Raw genomic sequence first — 27,946 nt, forward strand, 5'->3', positions numbered from 1 at the left:
ATGCACATCTACATAGTATGTCCTTATTATCTGAAAAGGTTTCATGAAATTCTGTTGTTTGGTTTGAGAGGAGTTGCGATGACAAAAGGTTGCAGTAGTATATTGGGCAAATAAGTTCAAAGGGGCATAACTCCTGGAAAAAAAATTGAATCGTAAATTCCTGTCGATATGCACATCTACGTAGTATGTCCTTATTATCTGAAAAGGTTTCATGAAATTCTGTTGTGTGGTTTGAGAGGAGTTGCGATGACAAACTGTTGCAGTAGTACATTAAAGTAAATAAGTTCAAAGGGGCGCAACTCCTAGAAAAAAAATTGAATCGTAATTTCCTGTCGATATGCACAACTACATAGTATGTCCTTATTATCTAAAAAGGTTTCGTGAAATTCTGTTGTGTGGTTTGAGAGGAGTTGCGATGACAAGAAATAGGACTGACGGACTGACGGAGGGACAGACGGGTCAAAAACATTATACCCTCCGCAACTCGTTGCGTGGGGTATAATTAGAAAAGTCTCAATTCTTAAAAAAAGTATAGTCTATAGCATCATAATTAACAACCTCTGAAACTATGGAACACCACAAGAAGCCAAAAAACAGAAAAAACAAGTGAAACTGTGAGCTACTGCTCAATGATGATACCCCCACCCAAATACTTGACGTTAAACAGGAAGTTGTTGAGTGATGAATCTGAAAACGCATCATACGGTAAAGCTGACTTATATAAACCCTGAAACCAAATTTCAGAAATCCTTGTAGTGTAGTTCCTGAGAAAAATGCGACGAAAATATTCATGGGACGGATGGATGGACGGACAGAGGTAAAAAAGTATGCCCCCACTTTTTTAAAGCGGGGGTATAATTACCATATAATTAGGCATCAACACTCTGAAAGTATGGAACACAATGGGAAGCCATAAAGTAAAAATTTTGCCTCATAATTTACCAGCTACCTCTGAAACTATGGAACACCAGGAGAAGCATAAAACTGAATTTGACCTCACCATCTGAAACTAGGGACAACATGGGAAGTATTAAACTAAAAAATTTACCTAAAAAATCACAAGCTACCTCTGGTTCTATGGAACACCACAAGAAGCATAAACCTCAGAATTTCAACTCATAATTAACCAGCTATCCTTTAACACTATGGAACCACTGTCAGAAGCATATAACTGAAAATAATATGCCTAAAACTGAAATGTGTTACCTTAACTACATCAGGATTTAAAGCAGATGCATGGTAGTAAAAATAAGTATATAAAAAATAACTCAAAACAAATTTCAATTGTGATGCATGGCTTTTTACACTTGATGTTTGATAGCTGTATAAATGTACTCACTATAGTAGCCCTCAGCATCATCCCAGTTATCCAGTAAACTAGGATTCTCATTAACATTGGCAGTAAACTTTGCTACTCCTGGACTCTGTAATATACAAAACAAGTATTCTATCTTTACAGTCAGTTAAGTGTTTAAAAGATCAACTAAATGTACTGTCTCATCGGGATGTTGTCTCTTTGACACATTCCCCATTTCCATTCTCAATTTTAGTATCTATAGTTATGGCTGTTTAAAACTTACATGGTACCTAGACAATGCATTTTAAAAATGGAGGCCCCCTATAGAGGCAATTTTACAATATTACTTACATCTTCACTTTACAAATTGTATTTGACACCCATCCCTAGTAGAGGTTTCAAAGGAACATCCCTGTCCCATTTATGTTTTATGGAATTTCCCTAAGCAATTTTAAAGGGGATAAAACTTCTCAGTAAAAAAGTGAAAATGTGGCATTTAGTTGAGAGAGAAAAAACAGCAAGAAATGAAATTCCTTATATTTTCAAATGCATTAACATATGAACATGTAATGATTGCATAACTTAGAATTCATTTGACATAAATGTAAAGAATATAGATAAGACAACATACATGTTTTGATTACAATTTTTTCAACATTTTAACATTTTCTGTTCCCTGAAATCAGTACAATGTTATTATATTCAAACACTCTTCAGTTTTCTCCCTTATGCCATATATAGCTACAATGTAGGATCCATATTCTATACCAATATTTCAATAATCAATTCCTGATAATTGAACATTTTCCCCACTTTAATAAACATTAATTTATCAATGAAAATAATACAACTTACAGTATAATTTTCACTGAACATGTCACTTTCTGAAAACATGTCAGCTGTCTTTTCATTTTCCCCCTCCTTTTCTTCTTCTTTCTTTTTCAATTCTGCCTCTTCTGTAAACGACAAAATAAAATGTATGAGTATCATTGCACCACAATTACATCTATGTAGTTAACTCATTGTTTTAGCCTTTTTGATATGAAACCTTAGCCTCTGCATGAGAAAATTACCTCAGCAAAAAAATTCTCCAAAGTAAATCAAGCATCAAATGTAGGTCACAGTGCCTCAAATGTTACTGAAAAACTTTGCAAAATATATTTATCTTACTTATTGCTTGACAAAGGCAAGGCATTTATATATATAATTAGAAGGTGAGAACCTATGAAAAAGATAATGTAGTGAAAGTCTTAAAACCTTTTTAATGGATGGATGACTTTTTAACATCCCTCACATTAAGGAACAGTCTACAGAATGTAGATAACATCCCTCACATTAGGTAACAGTCTACAGAATGTAGATAACATCCCTCACATTCGGTAACAGTCTACAGAATGTAGATAACATCCCTCACATTAGGTAACAGTCTACAGAATGTAGATAACATCCCTCACATTAGGTAACAGTCTACAGAATGTAGATAACATCCCTCACATTAGGTAACAGTCTACAGAATGTAGATAACATCCCTCACTTTAGGTAACAGTCTACAGAATGTAGATAACATCCCTCACATTCGGTAACAGTCTACAGAATGTAGATAACATCCCTCACATGCGGTAACAGTCTACAGAATGTAGACAACATCCCTCACTTTAGGTAACAGTCTACAGAATGTAGACAACATCCCTCACTTTAGGTAACAGTCTACAGAATGTAGACAACATCCCTCACTTTAGGTAACAGTCTACAGAATGTAGATAACATCCCTCACTTTAGGTAACAGTCTACAGAATGTAGATAACATCCCTCACATTAGGTAACAGTCTACAGAATGTAGATAACATCCCTCACATTAGGTAACAGTCTATAAAATGACATGACATCCCACCGAGTCTCATTATTCTGCTGTTCTTAACATGTCTGTATAATACGATTGTTACTTTGGCCAACTTTCTCCTTGACGTATCCCCCAACCAGAGACAAAGTTCTCCTTCTATACATTTAAGGAAATCTACCTCCTTGACCTTACAGGTTCAGTGAACTTAAACATGGATGATTTCTTTCAGCACATTTAAATTATTCGCAATAGTTTCAATAATTTTAAACTTAAATATTACCTAATCCAAAGATTTGTCTTTTCTGATGATATGTCGTTTCAAAGTAATCCTGTGGTTCTTCATCTAAAATTTCTGCTGCTCGTGCTGCCACCTCATCACTATCTGACGATGCTCGAGATAAACTTTCATCTTCACTCTGTGTACCATCGTCCTGAGACATCCTACTGTTCTCATTACTGGCAAATGTTAGTTTCTACAAACACGAAATTTACAATTTAAATAAGAAATCAGTTTAGAAGCTAAAATTAACAACAGGATTTCATATATTTTTGATATTTTAGTCCATGCAAATTCTACATCAAAAAACATTTAAGTGTACTTTATCATGGATATAAGTTGTTACTGCTCTTTAAAAATCTGACATCTTTAGAAGTATTCAGACCAGGGCTTCCAAAATTATTTTTAGCCAGCCGGACATTTAATATATTATCCCGATTTTAATCCCTTAAGACTAAATAAATAAAAGGCAATTATGGTAATCAGTTGCCGAGTTGGCCATCCCAATGATTGACATTAAAAAAAAAAACGATATTAAACTTTCTTTGATTCAAATTCAAAGTTCTGACGTAAACTGTTAAATTGGCAGTGCATCATTCGAAGTGTGCAACATCAGCGTACTTATAACTGCTTAGACTCTTTATTTGTGCAAAATAACGTTGTCAAAAACTTTACTTTCGTTTTTAAATCTAAACCGGATGTTATCTTGACAATGGTAAAACATGGACCAGAGACGGATACGTAAATTCCATGTACGTTTGCAAAGTATGAATGAGTGCAAGTAGCTCTTTCTACGTTATTTCTTCAAGAAAATATTCGAAATAAACGTGAGATAAAGGTATCAATGACAATTTAAGCATTTTTTGAAGAAATTAGGATGCATAATTAAATTTCACACCTGCGTACATGCGCACACGTGTACTAGTTCAAACAGAGACATGTCTCTGGTTCAAGTGGTTATTACGATTTTTCATTTTCACCTTTTTAAATTTTTCATCAAATCATATTTGTAAACGTATTTCTGATAATTTAAATCTTTTTAACCAAATTAATTAGATGCAAACCGCTGAAATGTAAGAAAATAACTTTAAATAGACCGATCAATGTCCGGTTCAAAATAGTTTACCTGTCACCTAAACAGGTAAATTTCAGCTGTTCAACAACTAATTAGCCTTGATTAAAATGAGAAGGTATTAAAGTAGGGGTTGTTTTGATAGTACTTAATGATCATGTCACTTTTATGACCGGAAATGTGTGGCTGTTAAAGGCAAAAGGTTGGGTCAAAAAGATCGCGAATTATGTTAAAATGACCGTCTCTTAAGCCTTGAAAACTAAAAAGTAGATGTCCGTTTCATGCTTTGCCCAGCCGGACTTTTACCGGACATTATACAAATGTCCGGAATATATGACCGTTTTGGAAGCCTTGATTCAGACAGTAAATTCAACCAGTAGTACCCTGTATTGTTCAATCATATAATTAGCTACATTTGTATTTCATATTAACAACTAATATCTTAAAATTAAAAAATATTTTGCATATGGTCAATTCTAATTCTCTTTTAGAGCTGTCTAGGGTATTAAAATCAAAATTGTTCAGGAGGAGCTCAGTTCAATCTTAGTAACCTCACTTGAAGCAAACTGATTGGACAATATGGATTGCATTTCTGAACCATTTTTTTGTTAGTTCTAGATAAAATTCAGATTGACCAGTTGCAAGAAATTTATGTAACACTTGTATGAGTTTGGGTGCATGACAAATTGCAGAGTTAGTGCTCTATATTGTCATACAACAGTCTGGTTTTATTTAGGCTATTAAATTAATGGATGTGGGAGGGTCATGAGAGTAGGAAGAGACTTCAAGAACATCCCCCCCCCCCAAATACTCTCTTTGAGTCACATTGCATACAATGATGGGACATACAGCCATAAATGCCCTACAGACTACAGGCTACAACCCATCTCCAAAAATAAAACTTCCCTTCCTTCCTTCCATCTCACATCTATTTTAATGGAATAGCCCTTAATCATATAACACATCAATAGTATGAAACATTGTACCTGTAACAGTTCTTCTCTTTCCTTCCTCCTTCTTGCTATCATATCTTCTTCATCTTCATCATCATCTGGAATGTCTATATCAAGACTGAAATGAAAACATAATTTTGAAAATCAACTAAGGATGTATTTAACTTGGTTGATTGATTGTTGGTTGCACAACGTCCAGTGGCAAATTAGTCATGCATGTTCAGGACCAGTATCTAACTTGGTGAATAACAACATGAATGCACATGTTGTATTGATTGATTGATTGATTGGTGTTTAACACCACTTTCAGCACTATTGTGCTATTTCGTGGCAGTCAAGATTTATTGGTCGAGGAACACATGTTTTAATGCTAAGCATAACCCCTATTGTTATTCAAAGTATTGGTTAACAGGAGACATATCCAAATAACCCTTATCACTTATCATTGCAAAGCTACTGAACAAATATGCAGTCATTCTGTACAGTACTTAGTACTTGAGAAATGTGTGATGAAAAGTTTAAGTTCATTTACAATATTGAAAAATATATAACTCAAACCTAAGACAGCAATATCACCAAAATTCCTCCCATCTATTAATTGTAGAAAAATAATATCTAGATTGTTCTAATCTCAAGTATTAAAATTTAACATTATTTTACAGCAAATTCCAATAAAATGCTCCGCTGGGCGCAGTTTTATACGACCTCAGAGGTCGAACCCTGAACAGTTGGGGCAAGTATGGACACAACATTCAAGCTTGATACAACACTGAATTTGGATTGTGATTAAATATTTGACACAGCATAGGTTTCTGACACAGAATGAATGTGGTCTAAGAACTTAAAAAAATTTAATTTACCTATTCAAACCATATCATTATTATTTGCTTTTATACATAAATCAGAAATAACCAATTTCAAATGGAAAATTTTAAAGAAAAAAAAATTTCAGAGAGATCCATACACTTGAACAAAAAGTTATTGTCTGGAAACTAGAAAAATGCTTATTTTTGGCCCCTTATTCCTAAACGTTTTGGGCAATTACCCCCAAACTCAATTCCAGCTTTCCCTTTGTGATATGGAGCCTTGTAGTACAATTTCAGAAAGATCCATACACTTACACACAAGTTATTGTTATGAAACTAAAAAAATGCTTGTTTTTTGCCCCTTTTTTGCCCCCAATTCCTAAAATTTGGAGGCAATTACCCCAAAAATCAATCCCAGCATTCCCTTTGTGATATGGAACCTTGTGGTACAATGTCAGAGAGATCCATACACTAACACACAAGTTATGTCTGGAAGTTACAATCAAAGAGCTGAAAGCTCTGAGGAAAAATGACGCCACTGTCTCTAATATTGTGATATTTTTTATGCAAGTCTTGATTTTCACATACCGTAATTAGTTTAACATTCCAACATGTCTCATAAGCATATAATTGATATTCGTATATGTATGTGTTATGTGAAGATGACAACTGGCTGTTTTTTTAGTACAAATGTATAGGTCAAGACTACCAGAATGATCTACAGTATCCAATGACTACTGGCTGTTTTTTTCTATAAATAAATAGGTCAAGACTACCACAATGATCTACAATATCCAATGACTACTGGCTGTTCTTTTGTACTAATAAATAGGTCAAGACTATTTGAATGATCTACAATATCCAATGACTACTGGCTGTTCTTTTGTACATATAAATAAAGACTACCTGAATGATCTAAAGTATTCTAAGTAATGTGATTTTTGTCTTGCAATTACATTTTTCTAAATCAAGAATATAGACTACTAGTATCCTTTTCAAACCAAATGATTATGAAGAGCCTGTTGTTATCAAGCTCTTATACCCCACATACTCATTAAATAAGTTACTAGTGACCTAGTTATTTCTGTTACTTGAAGCAAATTATATTTCTGTAGATTTAGACAATTGTATAATATTGTTTTACTAGTTTTATTTCACCTTGAAGATTAGACAAATAGGGATACTCCTTTGATTTTTTATTTCATGTCAGCCAGGTCGCTTTATATGAAACTTGAAACCACTTCTCTGCCATATTGTTATTTCATAACAACTCTGCCATTGACCATGTTGACACATGTAATTGATATTCATTCTTTAACCATATATCATAGTCAGTTAGTTTTTGATTTTGCACTCCCACACCACCTTTCAGGTCAAATGTCTGTCTCCATTTAAGTTAATGACATTGAACAATCATGGTATTAAACACAATTCCAATAGTGATAATGCTGTTCTAGTAGGTCACCATATATTCAACTCGGGTAGCATTCCAGTTATTGAAATTTGTGTCAGATTAGAACAATGATCTAGACCTTTAGGAATGGATCTTACAATTTAATATGGAGCCATAGTATGGGACCCCTACACGGTAACAAAAAAAAAAAACAAGCTTGAAAAGATACGTCAAGCGGCAAAATCTATCACCAGAAATTACAAGTCAAGAGAGGATGGACGGGATACGTCTCTAAAATGCTTGCCTAACTGGAACTACAACAAGATCTCCAGACAAGACGAACAAGGAGTTGAAGCCAGAAGTTAATATTTATGTAAAAAGTAGTTGAGGGGCTGATTCCCGCTATTGAACCATACTGTCTTTCTATAATATTATTGCGTAAGTATTTCTGTATTGTCCTTGTTATTGGTCCATGTCTTGGTGTATTGGTCCGAGGCGAAGCCGAAGGCCAATACTGCTGGCCGAGGACCAACAATAAGGCCAATACAGAAATACATGTAATAGTATCTTTATTAATAACTACAGTGTTACAATATTTTTTTATTTCATTTCACAAGAGATAAACATTTTTACCTTGAAGTGGAACTATCCAAATCTCAGTTTCTTTTTATAAGATGCAATATCTAATGATTTGGTGCCGTTTCCATGCATCTTCTGCCTTTTTCATCTGATGAATTTTTCTACCCTTTCCAGTCACTATAAAGTGTTACAACTTTAATTTAGACACAACACATAAATAGTAATTGGAAAGGTACTGCCATTGCATGTGTAATGCAAATATATTTAAAAAAAAAATAATGTAAGAGTTGAAATTGATACAACTATCCATAAGCCAATTGACCAAAGAACGAAGATTTGCGCAATTACAGAATGCATATGCCTGGTTCGGGTTTAAAAAAAAAAGACCGTTTACAAAACATGAGAAGCGAAAGTGAACAGTAAAAATCGACATGATGAAATTATGAGGTCGTCAAGAAATGAACTTTGTGATAATTTACTCGTTCCCTAAACCTGAAATAATTCCATCGTCTACTTTCAAAATGCTTTTCAAATGAATGGGACCGTCTTTAACCTAAAATATATGCCATACTGAACGTTTCAGCTTGTTTATGGTGAGTAAATAAAAACTGCGTCGTACAAACAACTGTTTACTTTCAGTTTGAGTTTATCGTGACTTACGATCTAAAAACTAGAGACGTTCCGAAATCCTGTTTTGGCCCGGATCAGAACTCGGCCAATACGGAAAAAAAATCTGTATTGGCCGAGTTGACATCTTATATTGCATATGCAGTTTTCATCATTTTAAGTACAATAACAGTGTAGTTAATTAATAATGATACAGTTACAGACTCTGCTGCTATAACTTTGTGAACAAAGATTCATACGCACCGCGTGGGTAATTTCCGATTATTAAAATCTTCGTAAATCTTGATAAAGACCAGTTTCTATCCAATGGATATCAAAATGATTCCGATTATTACTTTTTTAATGATTGTAAAGTTGAAATGGCATGAAAGGCTGACATTATTTAGGAGAACTATTTTGTCTAGCGATTGGTGATCATTGGAGGGTAAAAAGTCCAACACCATAACAAAACGGATCTATTTATCATGTATACATACCGATTGTTTACGATTGTAAGACATGTGCATAAAAGTGAAAGCTCGAATAAATATGAAAAATATAACAAAGGGATAGCTCCAAATGCCATTTAATAACAAAAAACATATGGACAGGTCAAGATATCTTTTTGGTAAATAAAATAACGTATGTAAACTGGTTCCCGTCCGACTACAACACTTTAACAAAGACTTTGTTCGAGTGTAGCGTAATACAAGCAGATTCCAGTTAGTATGTAAAATAGTAAATATGAAACCGAGTGCGGTAGGCGGAGGCATAATCAACTTCCGTTAGTTCTGGTCAATGGTATCGGAAACATGCCGCTGATAGCGTCATTTTCCAAAAATGCTTATTTTTGGCCCCTAATTCCTTAACTGTTTGTACCATAACCCCCAAAATCAATTCCAACCTTCCTTTTGTGGTATTGAACCTTATGGTAAAATTTCATAGAGATCCATTCACTTAAACTAAAGTTAGAGTGCGAAAACCAATGTGGGTTCGGATGACTACGACGCCAACGTCATACCAATATATGATTTTGCGGTTGTATAAAAACAACATATTTCAAAGCTCCAACTTTTAAGAACTTTCAGAAAGCGACCAATCATTTAACTCTTACCTGGATTTTCAGGAATAATACATGAAATTAACAAGAGTGCACACGCGGAAATGTCTCGCCTTCTTTACTAACCATTGATTTTATGTTGATAGTCCTAAATATAAAGCTTTACTACAAGTAACACATAAACTTAACATGATCCAAGAAAATGAGGTCAAGGTCAGATAAACAAAACGAGAAATACATGTACACCTTACAATCATTCAATAAACCAAACATAGTTGACCTATTGCTTATAGTTTCTAAGAAACAGTCTTAACCAAGAAAACTTAACATTGACCAATGAACCATGAAAATGAGGTCAAGGTCAGATGAACCATGCCAGACAGACATGTACACCTTACAATCAATTTATGCATTAAATATAGTTGACCTATTGCTTATAGTATCTAAGAAACAAACTTAACCATGAAAACTTAACATTGACCAATGAACCATGAAAATGAGGTCAAGGTCAGATGATACCTGCCAGACAGACATATACACCTTACAATCCTTCCATACAACAAATATAGTTGATTTACTGCTTATAGTTGAAGAAAAACAGACCAAAACACAAAAACTTAAACACTGAGAAATGAACAGTGAAAATGAGGTCAAGGTCAAATAAAACCTGCGAGACTGACATGTACATCATAAAATATTTCCATACACCAAATATAGTTGACCTATTGCATATAGTATTAGAAAAAAAGACCAAAACTCAAAAACTTAACTTTGACCACTGAACCATGAAAATTAGGTTAAGGTCAGATGACACCTACCAGTTGAACATGTACACCTTACAATCATTCCATATACTAAATATAGTAGACCTGCTGCTTTTAGTATCTGATATATGGACTTGACCACGAAAACTTAACCTTGTTCACTGATCCATGAAATGAGGTTCAGGTCGAATGAAAATTGTCTGACGGGCATGAGGACCTTGCAAGGTACACACATACTAAATATAGTTATCCTATTACTCATAATAAGAAAGAAATAAACATTACAAAAAATATTGACTTTTTTTTCAAGTAGTCACTGAACCATGAAAATGAGGTCAAGGACAATGGACATATGACAGACAGAAACTTCATATCATAAGGCATCTATATACAAAGTATGAAGCATCCAGGTCTTCTAGCTTCTGAAATATAAAGCTGTTAAGAAGTTAGCTAACGCCGCCACCGCCACCCCAACATCACTATCCCTATGTCGAGCTTTCTGCGACAAAAGTCGCAGGCTCGACAAAAACCTTACTTTTCATCATCAGAATCATCCTGGTTTGTTGCCATGCCTTCAGATAGGCTGCCTTTAAATTTATCTTCCTTCTTTCTATCACGTCTTCGTCGGTCTCTAGATCGACTCCGGTGTCGTCTGTCACGTGATCGACTTCTCCTGTCACGACCTCGGTCTTGTCCTCTGCCTCTTCCACCATATAAATCCCTGAAAAATACTCTATATCTTATTATTTCAAATATACTAAGTACAAATCCCAATATTTCATTATTTCAAATACTGGGTGAATAAATTCCATTTCTGAACTTCTTAAACAAGAGACAATAAAAATAATTGCTTTGAATGAGATGAATTCAACCCATGAATACAATTTTTAGTGAGAAATTGGTCTCGGTTTGAAAACTTCATGTACATGAGCATTCAAAAAATTTAAATGCTTTACTTGGATTAAATTTTTTCATTCGTTTAACTTTGTTCATCAATAAAGAATGTTTTGTTTATTTTAGATCCCTGTCAGCTTTTGGTCCATGTGTGTTATGTAAAAATGAATACTGAGAAATTTCAATTTACTGTTTTAAGAATTCTTTATTAGAGTCTGTGGATGTATAATTTGTGTGTTAATCCGAGGAATGGATATTTTGCAAGTAATTTCACTGTTGGTGATAAAACATTTACGTTTTTGTCTAAAAATCTATAATCATCATCCTATTCATACTTTAAGGAGTCTTTAATATTTGTGACTGATTAATATACATGAATTTAAAATCAAAATGTGTTGACATAAGATTTAAGTTTATACAGTAGTTTCAATTGATTTAGATACAGCTGAACATACAGCTGATACTGTCTATTTTAAAAGTTAACAGGAAAGAATGTATTTTAATTAAATTAATGTCAAAACAGTAGCCATAATGTTTACCTGTAGCTTTTAAATGCAGAAACAAAAGGAGATTTTCTTTTCTCTGGAGATCCTCTATTTTCTAAAGGTCTATCACGACCTCTATCATTATTTTCTAAAGGTCTATCACGACCTCTATCATTTCTATCTACCGGTCTGCCCCAGTCAGGTGATCTTCTCCTTTCATCAAGTCGTCTGGAATCTAATCGTCGATCAGGAGATCTTCTTCTTTCTGGTGACCTATTCCTTGTGTCTCTGTAATATAAATGGAAAATATAATAATACATTATGATATACATACCTTTGTACTAGGAGAACTAATGCTTTGACTCGAGTTAAAAAAATTCAAATTCGTTTTTTCTTGTTTACAACATGTACAAAGTCATCTTGGTTTATACTGATTGTACGAGGTTAGAACTTTTTTTACAAATGTATGTCTATGAACGAAATGCAGTTGTCCACAACATTGTGTACATGACGAAAGTGGTCTTATAAAGTGTGTGGTATTCCCAGGGGAATTCTTAATGTCAATGCATTTTGGCCTTCAATGTAGAAGTCAAAACAATGATTTCATTGTGAAAATTGTTTGCTTCAAGAAAATCTTCATACATGTATCGTGTTTAGCCAAGTTAGACTTTATGCCAATTTGTTAATAATGGTCATGCTTAAAGTTGGATAATTACAGCCATTGATATTCATTTTCAGTGTCTTTGTCTTTTTTTCCAGTATTTTGGTATCCTAAAATCTTTTTGCACATCTTCAGTGCCCTTTAGTCTTCTCTACACATTGTTGGTGACTATAAGCGATTAGGAACATTCATGTCATTGAAGTAACTTTATTTACTGAGAGTACACTAACATATGCTAAACAACAATACATTCTTTGGATTAAAGGGCAATAAAATTAGATGATGTGCTTTGAAAGGCTCTTTCCATTAGCTGTGAAAATTAAAAATTTCAAAATACTTAGTCAATAGTATAGTACTGGTATACTGCATTCTTTGGATTAATGATTTTTACAACCTTTTTGCAACCGACAAGTAGACATGGTAGATGTTGACTGTCAAGATTGGCGGTTGAGTAAAAAAAAATTTTAACACAAGTTGAAGTTTACTGATAATTTATTAATGTCTTTTTAATGTGTATAATTTGAATTTGTTTTGATTGTGGTCAGATGTTGAACTTAATTTTTGTATTGCTTGAATAAAGCTGGAATCCAATAAAATGGTAATTCTTGAAGAGATAATTATATATAATTACAATTTTTCTTAAGACTAGAGGTGGTCATTCTTAAAAGGCCTGAATTTTTTTTGTAAGTGATAACCATACAACCTACCTAGGTCTTTCTCTACCAGGAGATCTGACCCAATGAGGGTCTCTACTTTTTGACCTGTGTGATTCCCTCGTTTGATCTCTACTCTGTGACCTGTATGTGGGTGACCTATGTGGGGATGATCGTCTCCCTTCCCGATATCTTGAATCACTTCTATTATCCTTTTCTCTTGATCTTTTTCTGTCCGGTACTGAATCATTGGTGAGATCAATTACAACAGGAGATTTAGATCTATGTTTTTTATTTTCACTAGAGTATGGATCGTTTTCTTTAGATCTATGTCTATCTGAATGTGATTGTTTGTCACGTTTAACATTTCTATGTTCAGTGTCTCCATCTTCTTTCTTTTCCTGTTTAACTTTCTCTGCTAAAGCCTGTTCTAATATTTGCCATTCACGTGAGATCTTCTTTTCTATTTTTGTTTCTTCATGATCAACCTCTCCATCTTCTTCCTCGGATTCAGATGCAGCATATCCCTGAGCGATCATGTCCATTGGGTTCATTTCAGCTTCTTGATTACTGTTACTATCTACACTAAGTACAGCTTTCAAAACCTCTCTAGCTTTTTCTAACTTAGCAATGTCCTCATCAAACTTTCGCTTCTTCTTTTCAACATTATCTTCATCAATTTCTTCCTCTTCTTCCTCAGCCTTTTCCATTTTATGTTTCTTGCGTTTTTTATGTTTGTGTTTATCACTTCCATGGCGTTCATGTTTATCAGTTTTATGTTTATGCTTGTGTTTATGTTTTTTCTTCTTCTTGTCCTTTTTGTCTTTAGATATGGAAACAGGAGTTACTTCCCCTTCTTCTTCATCTACCCCTTCTCCTTCATCTACAACTGGTGGTTCTTCGCTACCTGAAGTTTCCCCATCACTGAAATAAAATTAAATGTTATCAAACATGTGCATAAAATAAAATCAAAAACAGTATTTACAGGAGTCTTCTAAGACTTAATAGATGTGTCAGCAAACATTTTTTACTTGTTATAATGAACTCTTTCCTTCAGCTTCACAAAGACATTTAAGGCAAAATTTCCATTCACCTTCATCAACATTTTCCTCAGGTTACAGATAACAGGAATGTCATCAATGTTGATAATTATAATATACATGTACATGTGTAGCTTATTAGTCTTTGGAAGCTTTCACTAACTATATATTTGATCTTTACAATGATTATGTATTTCTTCAAACATCTACTGAATGTGTAAATCAAAACCTCATCTCACTTCATAATTCTAAACAGAAGTTACTTCAGCATTTTTATGAAATAGGTAGAACTAGAGGAAACATTTATAGACATCTATATACTTTGAAATTTGAACCAACATTATGGATATCACCCTGCTCATGTGCTACATAATTCTTGTATCATGGCTTTGGAGACGTGAGCAGGCATTATCAGCAATGTCAAAATGTGTGATGAGATGTTATCAAGCTGGATTTCATCAAATGTACAACTGTCTAAGGGAGGGGAAAAAGCTCTAGAACAACAAGCATTCTGAGAGTATTGCATGGCAATACATAGTCCCCTACCAATTAAAAATTCATTGTATTGGAACAAAATCCTAACTTGATCTATAAATTGTCATGGTGTAAACTTTATAACAAATATCAAGTCAATATCGTCTAGTGACTAAAAAAAGTGGAAAACTGATTGAGTGAATTTTCTAAGTCCAAGGACCAGGGCTTCCAAAACTATTTTTAGCCAGCCGGACATTTTATATATTATCCCGATTTTAATCCCTTAAGACTAAATAAACAAAAGGCAATTATGGTATTCAGTTGCTGAGTTGGCCATCCCAATGATTGACATTAAAAAAAAAACGATATTAAACTTTCTTTGATTCAAATTCGAAGTTCTGACGTAAACTGTTAAATTGGCAGTGCATCATTCGAAGTGTGCAACATCAGCGTACTTATATCTGCCTTAGACTCTTTATTAGTGCAAAATAACGTTGTCAAAAACTTTACATTCGTTAAAATCTTATACCGGATGTTATCTTGACAATGGTAAAACATGGACCAGAGACGGATACGTAAATTCCGTGTACGTTTGCAAAGTATGAATGAGTGTATGTAGCTCTTTCTACGTTATTTCTTCAAGAAAATATTCGAAATAAACGTGAGATAAAGGTATCAATGGCAATTTAAGCATTTTTTGAAGAAATTAGAATGCATAATTAAATTTCACACCTGCGCCCATGCGCACACGTGTACTAGTTCAAACAGAGACATGTCTCTGGTTCAAACAACGAGGTTATGACGATTTTTCATTTTCACCTTTTTAATTTTTTCATCAAATCATATTTGTAAAAGTATTTCTGATAATTTAAATCTTTTTGACTAAATTAATTACATTTGTAGATGCAAACCGCTGAAATGTAAGAAAATAACTTTGAATAGACCGATAAATGTCCGGTTAAAAATAGTTTACCTGTCACCTGAACAGGTAAATTTCAGCTGTTCGACAACTAATTAGCCTTGATTAAAATGAGAAAGTATTAAAGTAGGGGATGTTTTGATAGTACTTAATGATCATGTCACTTTTATGACCGGAAATGTGTGGCTGTTAAAGGCAAAAGGTTGGGTCAAAAAGATCGCGAATTATGTTAAAATGACCCTCTCTTAAGAAAGCCTTGAAAACTAAAAAGTAGATGACCGTTTCATGCTTTGCCCAGCCGGACTTTTACCGGACATTATACAAATGTCCGGAATATATGACCGTTTTGGAAGCCTTGCCAAGGACCATTACTCTGCACAAAATCATCAAATCATCAGACCGGAACAAAATTCTAACTTGATCTGTAACTTGTCATGATAAAACTATTTACCAGTTATCAAATCAATATCTTCAAGCATGACGAAAAAAAGTGTGGAAAACTGATTTGCAAGACTGACAGATGGACAGACAGACGGAGTGCAAACCTGAAGTCCCCTTCTACTTCGTCGGTAGGGAACTAATAAACAGATAATCAGGTTTTTTACATATTGATATCATAAAATAGCTGCCACTCGACATAACCTGAAGTTTTTTGCTTCTGCACTGTGCTCACTTGCCAAAAAAAGGTTCACATTTTGACTTGGGGCTGATATTTATCGATATCAATGCATACAAAACAAGATAATTTATACCTAGTCTAATGAAACCGAGCCCAAAATTTGCAGCCATAAAGTTTCAAGTCATTTATCGTACTCACTCAAAATACTGGATTTGGTGTTTGGAGCACAAATTTTGTACTCAAAGAGTACAGATGTCCCAGGTTAGGTGGAGGATTTGGTGCCATCTAACTAGTTCAAACCAGCTGCATTTTAATGCACCTGTCCTAAGTCAGGAGCCTGTTGTTCAGTGGTTGTTGTTTGTTGGTGTGGTTCAAAGGTGTTTCTCATTTCTTGTTTTTTATACAGATTAGACCGTTGGTTTTCCTGTTTGAATTGTTTTACACTTGTCATTTTGGGTATAATTGGTTAACTTTTAATACATTGTGATTTGGATGGCAAGTTGTCTCATACACCTTATCGCTATTTAGTCCAATCCGGAAAAAGCAGTCACTTAGACAACTTCCTGTTTGGGTCATCCAGCGCCAAAAAAAAGGTCATCAGTAACGAGCTGAAGAAGGAAAAAATTTAGAAAGCGAACACTTTGAAACTTTCATAGATTATGATCCACTTTTTCAAAACTCTAATTACAGTAGAAAAAAATATTTTGTTTGAAGAGTTTACCATGTTTACGATGGTTTAAACAGGTCTCTTTAAAAAGTATTATGCATGATACATTGTTTAAACAGGGCCCCAGATAGCTTCAACTGGATGAAAAAGAATGTTATGTTATTTCAGAACTTACGCGGAATGGAATAAATAGCGATAAGGTAGGTGTATTGGCACTCAAAGTCAAACCACATCTTCTTATTTATAGAGTCAAGTTTTTTACTTACCAAGTCAGGCAATTGATGATATAGTGTTTATTTCACAAATAAAACCATTCTCAAAGCAAAAAGGACATAACTCAAGTAAAATAGGATGTGATAGTGAGGCTACATCAGAATGTCAACAAGGAAAAGAAACATAATTTTCATTAACTTGGTGAATGGATCCAATGTTAAGCAAGTCTGAACAACAAGTTTGACAGAATAACAACCTTTCATACGAAAAAACAGTAAAAATATCAAAAAGCAATTATAAAAAAAGTGCGCTTTACACCTTAATATTTCGTTTTGTCTTGAAGAAACATGATTTGTATAGACTTCAGCATTCGCCATTTTTCTTCGTTGTTGCCTCGTTTCTTCTTTCTTCCGCTTCCGGTTTTACGTCACAAAAGAAGAAACCATAGTCGAAGTCAGCTGTCAAATCGTCACACATAGTTTTACTTTCCGCATTTTAACAGGATGAAGTTCAAGTTTAGGGAAGAGCACACATTCGGTTTGTATCTTATATATTATTTTGGTTAAAGCTGCAGTTATGGAAGCGTGACAATCTTAGGTTTCGTGAAAACAAGGTCAAAATAGGACATAATGGTGTTTTTACCATACACTTGTGATTTGTTTGTAAACAAACGCCATTGTTGATCTGTCCTACTTAAGACTGTTAGACAGCCAGCATAGTTATAGATTTTATGTGTATTCAAATGAAATATTTACTTAAATACTAAACCATAACTGCACAATAAACCATTTAAAGGATAAATTAATTTTAAACTTAGATTTTCTATTTCTTGTGATTTTTCTGATGGATTACATAACCGTTAAAATTTAACTAATAGATCCACTCATACATGCAGTACAATAGATGTCATAAGTTATGTTAAGTTAAAGCTTATTCGGTTATTCCATTAACGTTCACATATTTAATCATGAACCAATTGCAATTCTCTAACTTTTTATTTGTGTAAAATGTTCTTCGTGTCAAGGATTTGTATAGTCACTATAGAAATCCTTGTTTGTGTATACCAAAAATCATAAGATTTGCAGTTGAACACCTTATCATCGAGGAACAAAGGACAAGTATGTTTATGATAATCTTCCATTAAATCTGAAAACACTATTTTTTTATTAAACAATATCGTGATTGTCAGGTTACATTGTATGTACAAATGTATGTTCCATGTATACTACAGGATTTATTTTATGTGTTGGTAATAATGATGTTTCTCATTCATTTTTTTCATGCTAAACTTAAAAGAAATAGTTTTTGTTTTTAATTCTTCTGACATAAGAGCTGTTAGAATAGAATAGAAATGGGTAATGTGTCAAAGAACAACCACCTGATTAAAGAGCAGAAAACAGCTCAAGGCCACAAATTAATGGGTCTTCAACATGTTCAACACAGTGAGAACATCCTGTACCCAGAGGCAGGCGTTACACTTTCAAAAAAAGAAGTACATCTTAATTGAAGGAAATCAGTTGTTTTTAAAAAGTTAGATGATGGTCTCAGTTGTTTGTTTGAAGTTTGTATTCCAGTAGAATATACAAAAATGAGATGCAGTTTGATTGCCAATGAGATAATTATCCATCAGAAACCAAATGAAGTACATTGTGTAGCTGTTAGCAACCATAGAAGACTGTATATAGGTCAAACTGCATTTCAAGCTATGAAAAACCTAACATAACAAAATGTAACACAATTGTAACGAGAAACCATACCAGCCTGATTAGCATGTACATGTATGTACAAAACAACAAATATGGTATCCAGCAACAAACATCAACCCCTGAATTCCTGACTTAGGACAGGCATATATAGAATTTGTCTCAGTTAAACATGTTAGCTGTGCCCAACCTTTCCCTAACTGGGTTGTAGTTTGTTTTTGAAATAAGTTACAGAGTTCACAAATGGTGGATGGTTAACTTCACATTCAATAAAGTGGCAAGTCATTCTTAGTTGGTCCAGAATTCCAACTTGTCTACATTATGATTACGATGGTTGACAGCTTTATAAGGCTGTTATATTTTGGGTTCTGTCTTGTTTGCATTCACCCCACATTCTTATTTACAATTTACATTAAAGACACACTAGAGCTTGTAAATGATACATGTAGATTAACTGTCCATACATACATGTACATCAAACTTGGAATTATTCCAAATCAGCCATAGTATAGAAAAGATTCTATTAACCAGGTTTACAATGATATATGGTTATGGCTCTTGTATTTCACTACTTAATATAATGTATTTATTATTGTTGTTTGAGTAATACATCCCATACTCTGTAGTGTTTATGTTACAAAATGTTACTGTATTGCACAGTAGTCTTTCCTTTCTTATAATTGTTGATTTTTATGAATTTGTACTAAACAGTATTTTTTTACATTTTAAATGCTTTAGGGGATTGAAGATCATCATTAGTGAACTTTCAAATTACTCATGATTAAAGGGAATTATTTATTGTATTACATAATTTATTGTATAGCCTAAGGTTGTGTAGTCAATAGTCTAAATTAGTTAATTCAATCCAAAATTGTTATTTACAAATTATACTAATCTGTGATTCAATTAGAGTAAATGTCATATGATTACACAATTAAATTAACACTGATGATTTTGACACATTGATCAAGTTGTTGATTACAGGTACAGTGTACATGTAGCAACAGGTGTAAGACAAAAATATATATACACATACATTGTACATGTAAACAAAGACCATAACCTAGAAAATTGAAGGATGACTCTTGGTAATTTTTTGTTCATACATTTTTACATTTTATAAACATAGGTATTAATTAAGTTAAGTGGAACTGATATGTTAAAACAGTGTTTATTGATAATTAAAACACCGTCTGCTATTCTGTCACATATTTTGTGTTTATATATGTATTATTGATGTGGATGTAATTCAAATGTGTACCTATAGTTTATATAAACTTTGGTAATAAAGATATACAAGTTAACTTTGAATAATTTGTTTGATATTCATATTTTTACAAAAAATATGCATATCATCTATAAATATAATTATATCTGTTAAAAAAATTGTTTCTTAAAAGTAAACAAAGCAAAAACCTAGAAAATGAAAGGATGACTCTTGGTTAAATATCGGTAAAATTATCATGATTATCTGAATATTTTTTTAAGGTATGAATTAAAGTCATATTCAAACTAATTAACTTTGAATATTTTTTCGTTATTCATAAAGAGACAAAAATTATAATGCTTAGCATCCTTATGTATTCAATGAAGGAGTAAAAATTTAAGCCTTTGCAAAATTAGAAAATTTATCATCTGAACAGACACATTTACACTCAACAAGATGAAACACAAACATTCTACCAGTAGTGCCATTGATCTGGTGAAAATAAATCATAATCAAGTTTACATTATGTTGGAAGTGTTTTTTTTTAACCAGTTCTTTAATAGTAGAAACCTTAAGATAAAAAATTACCACTTTCTACAGAAACTGAATTATTTTGGATGACAAATGTCCTTTTATGCCAAGACAACAAAAGAGTCAATCTATCCAACAGTCATAACAGTATCTGATCTACATGTGTTAATAATTTTTTTTAATTTATGTGTTTTAAAAATGACAAATTATTTTGTTTATTACAGAACAAAGAAAAGCAGAATCAACAAAAATAAAAGATAAATACCCAGAGAGAATACCTGTAGGTATCATAATTATGTAGTCTTAACCAGGGCTTCCAAAATTATTTTTAGCCAGCCGGACATTTTATATATTATTCCTTAAGACTAAATAAACAAAAGGCAATTATGGTAATCAGTTGCCGAGTTGGCCATCCCAATGATTGATATTAAAAAAAAAAAAAACGATATTAAACTTTCTATAATTCAAATTCGAAGTTCTGACGTAAACTGTTAAATTGGCAGTGCATCATTCGAAGTGTGCAACATAAGCGTACTTATATCTGCCTTAGACTCTTTATTTGAGCAAAATAAAGTTGTCAAAAACTTTACTTTCGTTTTTAAATCTAATACCGGATGTTATCTTGACAATGGTAAAACATGGACCAGAGACGGATACATAAATTCTGTGTACGGTTGCAAAGGATGAATGAGTGTAAGAAGCTCTTTCTACATTATTTCTTCAAGAAAATATTCGAAATAGACGTGAGATAAAGGTATCAATGACAATTTAAGCATTTTTTAAAGAAATTAGATTTTAAAGAAATTAAATTTCACACCTGCGCACACGTGTACTAGTTCAAACAGAGACATGTCTCTGGTTCAAACAACGTGGTCATGACGATTTTTCATTTTCACCTTTTAAAATTTTCATCAAATGATATTTGTAAACGTATTTCTGATAATTTAAATCTTTTTGATTAAAACTAAAAAGTAGATGACCGTTTCATGCTTTGCCCAGCCGGACTTTTACCGGACATTATACAAATGTCCGGAATATATGATCGTTTTGCAAGCCTTGGTCTTAACTTATTTCCTAATTTTCGACTTCAATTCTCACTCTTCTATTTTGACAGGTTCTTCATTTTATAGTCCTCTACTTTTAATTTTTATAGTAAAATATAAGTGGAAATGAACACTACTGATGACTGATTTATAAATATGATGATATGTGAATATGTAATGTGATTATTGTTTATTGTGTAATATGTAACTGTAGATGGCAAAATTATAAATTGTGTAATTTAATATTTGTACCGTGGGCTGGAGGCCTTTTTTGTACAATAAACTTGATTTGATTTGATTTGATTTGATTTGATTTAATTTTTTTATGCCGTAGCGGAGGGGGCATTAAGTTTTACCCTTGTCCGTACATACGTCCCATAGTTGTTTTCCGTTCTCTAACTTTAGTTTGCCTCAACCAAATGTAATGAAACTTATACACAATGCTTATTACCACAAAATACAGATCAAGTTTGAATTTTGGTGGTGTCACTTTAACCGTTCTAGAGTTATGCCCCTTTACAAACGGAAAAATTGCTGAATTTTTTGTTTCCGTTCTCTAACTTAAGTTTGCCTCAACCAAATATTATGAAACTTATACACAATACTTATTACTACAAAATTCAGATCAAGAACAAATTTTGGTAGTGTCACTTTTACTGTTCTTCAGTTATGTCCCTTTATAACTCAATATGATATGCAAGTGGGGGCATCATCTGTGTCCCATGAACACATTCATCATTTATTTTAAATTAGGAGTTTATTAAAAATTGTAGAATGAAGATAGATTTTAAATAAGAATTTCCACAGAGATTTTGTTATGTAAAAAAGAAACACAACTTTTGTGTATTGACACTATTGTCCAGCGTCAAGGTACTTTGAGCACACATCATTTCCATTTTGCTTTTCACACAATTTTGATACATTTTGAATGGCTCATTACATGCCTGTACAACCTGGCATTTGGCCATTCTGGAAACGTGACAATATTATCTTTGCCATTTTGGAATAAAAAAAACAGACCTCCATGTACCATTCTGGAGTGTCTTACATTACATTGATCATTTTCCAATGGTATCATTAGATTGACCATTCCAGAATGTATGGATATTCACAGGTTTTAGGGCTAAGCTGTGCTTCTTCTTGAATTATACCCCTCAAAGAGTCATTACTTAACCAAACCAAATTGCAGCTGTGGAACTGACCAAGTAACTGTGTACTATTTCTATTTTTAATGCAATCAATACATTGATACATGTATTAGAATAAATTATTTTATTATCTCATCTCCATACCTGAAGCTTGTTTATTAAAAAGAGTTAAATCTTTTGTTTTTTGACAATTTTGTTCTTATGGACATTGATTAGTTTTGTATAAATTAATTCCTGATGTTTTTCTGTATTTTTTCTAGCCTGCGACGAAAGTCGTAGTATGTGAGACACAGGTATTACTATCCGGTGGCAGCTTAAACTATTTGTATAATGCTTTTAATTTCAGAAGGTAGAAGACCTGGATGCTTCATACCTTGTATGCAGATAACTTATGTTAGGAAGTGTCCATCTGTCATATGTCCATTGTCCTTGACCTCATTTTCATGGTTCAGCAACTACTTGAAAAAAAATAACATTTTTTTTGTCATGTGAATTTCTCACTTATTATGAGTAGTATGATAACTATATTTGGTTCCTTGCAACGCCTACATGTTGGTCAGACAGGGTTCATCTGACCTCACCCTCATTTCATGGATCAGTGATCAAGGTTAAAGTTACTTGATAAGGTCCGTTTCTCAGATACCATAAGCAGTAGGTCAACTATATGTGGTGTATAGAATGATTGTAAGGGGTACATGTCAGTCTGGCGGGTTTCATCAGACCATGGTTCATTGGTCAATGTTAAGTTTTTGTGTTTTGGTCTGTTTTTCAAGTACTAAAAGCAATAGGTCAACATTATTTGGTGTATGTAATGTAAGGTGTACATGAGGGTCAATAGAAAATGAAAGGATATGGAGTAAATGTACATGGGACAAAATCGCACACAATACATAGAAAACATAGAAAATATTATCAATGAACAGACTGGTATTATCTGACCTTGATCTCATTTTCATGGTTCATTTGTTAATGATAGGTTTTTGTGTTTAGGTCGGTTTTCCAGATACTAATTAGTAATAGCAATATGTCAGCTATGTTTGATGTATGGAACAAGTGTAAGATGTACATATCTGTCTGGCAGGTATTATCTGATGTTGACTTCATTTTCATGGTTCATTGGTCAATAATAAGTTTTCGTAATTTTTGGAATGATTGTAAGGTGTACATGTCTGTCTGGCTTGGTTCATCTGACCATGACCTCATTATCATAGAACATTGATAATGTTAGGTTTATGTGATACTTATAGTAAAACCTTCATGTTACAAACTTTCAACATTAATTCAATGATAAGTAAAACAGGCGAGACATTTCAGCGTGTGCACGCTTGTTAGTATTTGGGTTGTTATCGCATTGAAATATACCCCACTGTACAGTGTTCTCCCCAAGTTGTTTAAATGCTGTGTTATTGAACAGACCACAACTTTTTCCAATCACATCCCAGCGCTATTGATTTTTATGCCTCCGTCCGTACGTCCCAAAGTTGGTTTGCCTCAACCAAATGTAATGAAACTTATACACAATGCTTATTACCACAAAATACAAATCAGGTTTGAGTTTTGGTGGTGTCACTTTAACCGTTCTAGAGTTATGCCCCTTTACAAAGGGAAAAATTGCTGAATTTCGTTTCCGTTCTCTAACTTTAGTTTGCCTCAACCAAATGTTATGAAACTTATACACAATGCTTATTACCACAAAATACAGATCAAGTGTGAATTTTGGTGGTGTCACTTTAACCGTTCTAGAGTAATGCCCCTTTACAAAGGGAAAAATTGCTGAATTTTTTGTTTCCGTTCTCTAACTTTAGTTTGCCTCAACCAAATGCTATGAAACTTATACACAGGGCTTATTACCACAAAACTCAGATCAAGTTCAAATTTGGGTAGGGTCACTTTCACCGTTCTTCAGTTATGTCAGTTTATAATTTTATATGATATGCCATCGGGGGCATTATCTGTGTCCCATGGACATATTCCACATTTATTTGTTTTTAAAATGCCTTCACATGATAAGCTGATTTTTTATTTTCAAATTTCCTGTGCTACCTGTACACACATCCATTTATTTATATTTTTTCTATTTTTAGGTGATAGTAGAAAAAGATCCAAAGTCTCACATACAAGATATAGACAAAAGAAAATTCCTTGTACCTAATGACATTTCTGTAGCTCAGTTTATGTGGATTATCCGAAAAAGAATTCAACTGCCATCGGAGAAAGCTATCTTCTTGTTTGTTGGCAAAGTCTTGCCACAATCCAGGTACACTATGTTTGACAATCAGTTTCTGATCAATTCCTTTTTTTTTTTTTAGCTCACCTGACCCTAAAGGTTAAGCGAGTTATTTCGTCACTTAACCTCCATTAACTTTTACAAAAAATGTCTCCTCTGAAACTGCTGGGTGGATTGGAACCAAACTTGGCAACAATCATTTTTTCTGTGCTTTGTTGAAAAGTAATTGTCAAATAATCTGGTCTGCAATTCAACATGGCCGATTTGGCCTAAAGTAGAACATAGGAGTAAAATGCAAGGGTAAAAAGTGTAAGCTTGGGACCAGTTTTTATGAAGAACATGTTAAATTTACACTGTTATTTAAATTGTTATCTATTATTTCATTGTTAGCATGGGACAAGTTTACGAAGAACATGTTTACTTATACTGTTATTCATATTGTTATCTTTCATTTCATTGTTAGCATGGGACAAGTTTACGAAGAACATGTTTACTTATACTGTTATTCATATTGTTATCTTTCATTTCAGTGCAAGCATGGGACAAGTTTACGAAGAACATATTTACTTATACTGTTATTCATATTGTTATCTTTCATTTCAGTGCAAGCATGGGACAAGTTTACGAAGAACATAAAGACGATGATGGTTTCTTATACATTGCTTATAGTGGAGAAAATACATTTGGATGTTGATTTTATGACTTAACCAAGGACCTTCCTGGAACGATAATAAATTAAATGTGAAAATTTTGGAAAAATTACTTTTTGGGAGATTTTCAATGGAATGTCAAATATTTTGTTGCAGTTATTCAAATATTGACAATTTTGAAATAAATGTCAAAAATTATGAAACATGTAAAAACTCTTTTTCAAAAAAAATTTGGTATTTCTAAAGTGTAACATTGAACGTTGTCATTTACCCATTTTGGAATAATTTTTAAGAATAATAATTTCCTGATATATATATACTACCTGTAACATAAAATGAAGAAAGTTTCACATTGGTTTTTCCGTGTTAATTCTATTGTGCTAGGCATTCGAATTCACCAGATCATACTTTAGAATCAATGTGTTTGGTATTGTGAAGCTAGATTATTTTTGACAGATCCACCTGTATAATACATGTATAAGAAATGACACTAGCCATGAATTTTTGTTATTTAATTTTATTAGATCAAGGGTGTTTTATGTACTACCAGTGAATCATAAGGTATTATGGGTATTTTTCATTATATATCATATACAATGTAGGCTACTATTTCGTGACATAATTTATTTAACTGAACAACATGATACATGTGATGCTTTCGTATAACTTTTTCAAGTACCAGCTATAAACATGATAAAACCAACAAGTTTATAACCTAATTTATTTAGAATTGGCTGCTGAAAAACAGTATTAATTGTGTTTTCTGGACATTCTGCTGCTTCTAGTATGAACAGTTTTTATTTAAACATTTTTTTTTGTGAATTTTTAAGAAAAACTTGGGACATACTCAAGAATGTAATTGTTTGAAAAAAAAGTGCACAGAAACTGACAAATACAAATCTTTATGATTAGATTAAGAAAGTTTGATCAAAAACAATTGTAATTTCACCATACAAATAGTTATTGTGTATTAAAACAAATAGGGCAGCCATTTTCTGTTTTGTACAATACCACTTTGGTTTTCAAATTTAGCGTTGCTTTTCTACTTTTCTTCCACTATATTGACTGATTTCATTGATAGAACAAGCCGAACTGTACTGTATATATGTTTATATATGTGATAATGTGTGAATGTTGTATGATAATAAATGAATTTGCACTTTAAAACAAAGTACTTTAAAACAAAAAAAAGAAAATAGCTTTGCTTTTATGAAGACGCTTTATGCCAGAAAAAAATTATAAAAACAAACACCACCTTTTTTAGATGAAATTTTCATTGACTATTTTAAAGTAAGGGACAATAATGATCAACAATACTAATACTTCAAATATTGTATGGTCACTGTATATCCCAGATAGTCTATATATGTTTTAATTTTCAAAGATTTTAGCCAAGAACTGCAATACTTGAACCTTAATTCTTAATTACATATATAGAAAACTAGAAATATGTTTCGTTATGGAACTTTTATACTTTTACATGAATGTGTTGAATGTATAAATTTTATTGTGTTAAATTGTTAAACCTGTATCATGATAATAAAGTATGGTGCAATTAATGTTAACGTTGTCAAATAACTTTTTGTCTGTCCTGTGACTAAGTCAGATGCCTGAGAGTAAGGTGTGCTATTTCTGTGGTGACATTAATAATTTTTGGGGTAAGGATTGCATTTATGTAATCAAAACCCTTATGTGGCTAGTTGATAGTTATCAATTTTCCAGATTTTATCACTACTTTTGATATACACAAAACATAGGGCATTGAGTACAACATTCTATACACCCTACCTAGAAATTTATCAATGAGACATTTACTCAGATACTCAAGTTACAAAATTACATAAATTGTGTATGGTGCAGGAATTCAGTATCTGTTCTATTAATATCAATGAAGTAATTGTTGAAGTAATATTTAAAATTGGAGTTATCTTCCTTTATACATAAGTGTAGTTAAAACATCTACAAATATACAAATATATCTCCAATTCATAGTAATGCCCTCCAATGCTTAATACATTGCAATAATTAGTTTTTATTTTCCTCTGCAAAATGAATGCAATCTTTACCCTTCAGTGCTCACAAGAGGAACCACTAAGAACTATAAATCATATTTCCATGGAGGTTATTTGGTCCTGCTCCCTCAGTCATAGTCCATCAACTATGAA

At 32.8% G+C, this 27,946-nt stretch overlaps 2 protein-coding genes across 15 annotated transcripts in view; one reads left to right on the forward strand and one right to left on the reverse strand.

The window, feature by feature from the left end:
- LOC127702513 (serine/threonine-protein kinase PRP4 homolog) overlaps nt 1-17,718 on the reverse strand; it is a 37,277-nt gene extending 19,559 nt beyond the window's left edge. For all 14 annotated transcript variants that reach the window (XM_052206741.1, XM_052206735.1, XM_052206731.1 and 11 more), the window contains exons 1-8: nt 17,591-17,718; nt 13,395-14,264; nt 12,081-12,314; nt 11,183-11,368; nt 5,473-5,557; nt 3,418-3,610; nt 2,153-2,253; nt 1,340-1,424 (exon numbers count right to left, since the gene is read on the reverse strand). In XM_052206741.1, coding sequence (XP_052062701.1) covers nt 1,340-1,424; nt 2,153-2,253; nt 3,418-3,610; nt 5,473-5,557; nt 11,183-11,368; nt 12,081-12,314; nt 13,395-14,264; nt 17,591-17,649 — 1,813 coding nt within the window. In that variant the 5' untranslated portion in view covers nt 17,650-17,718. The remainder of the gene's footprint in view (nt 1-1,339; nt 1,425-2,152; nt 2,254-3,417; nt 3,611-5,472; nt 5,558-11,182; nt 11,369-12,080; nt 12,315-13,394; nt 14,265-17,590) is intronic.
- Nucleotides 17,685-27,340, forward strand: LOC127702543 (gamma-aminobutyric acid receptor-associated protein-like 2). The gene is made up of 4 exons (XM_052206790.1): nt 17,685-17,809; nt 20,938-20,993; nt 24,989-25,161; nt 25,735-27,340. Exons 1-4 carry the CDS (start codon nt 17,776-17,778, stop codon nt 25,823-25,825), a joined length of 354 nt encoding a protein of 117 aa, XP_052062750.1. The 5' UTR covers nt 17,685-17,775; the 3' UTR covers nt 25,826-27,340.
- Nucleotides 27,341-27,946: the final 606 nt, after the last annotated feature.

Source organism: Mytilus californianus, unplaced genomic scaffold, assembly GCF_021869535.1.
Source record: "Mytilus californianus isolate M0D057914Y unplaced genomic scaffold, xbMytCali1.0.p SCAF_5, whole genome shotgun sequence".
NCBI classification, from domain to species: Eukaryota; Metazoa; Mollusca; class Bivalvia; order Mytilida; family Mytilidae; genus Mytilus; species Mytilus californianus.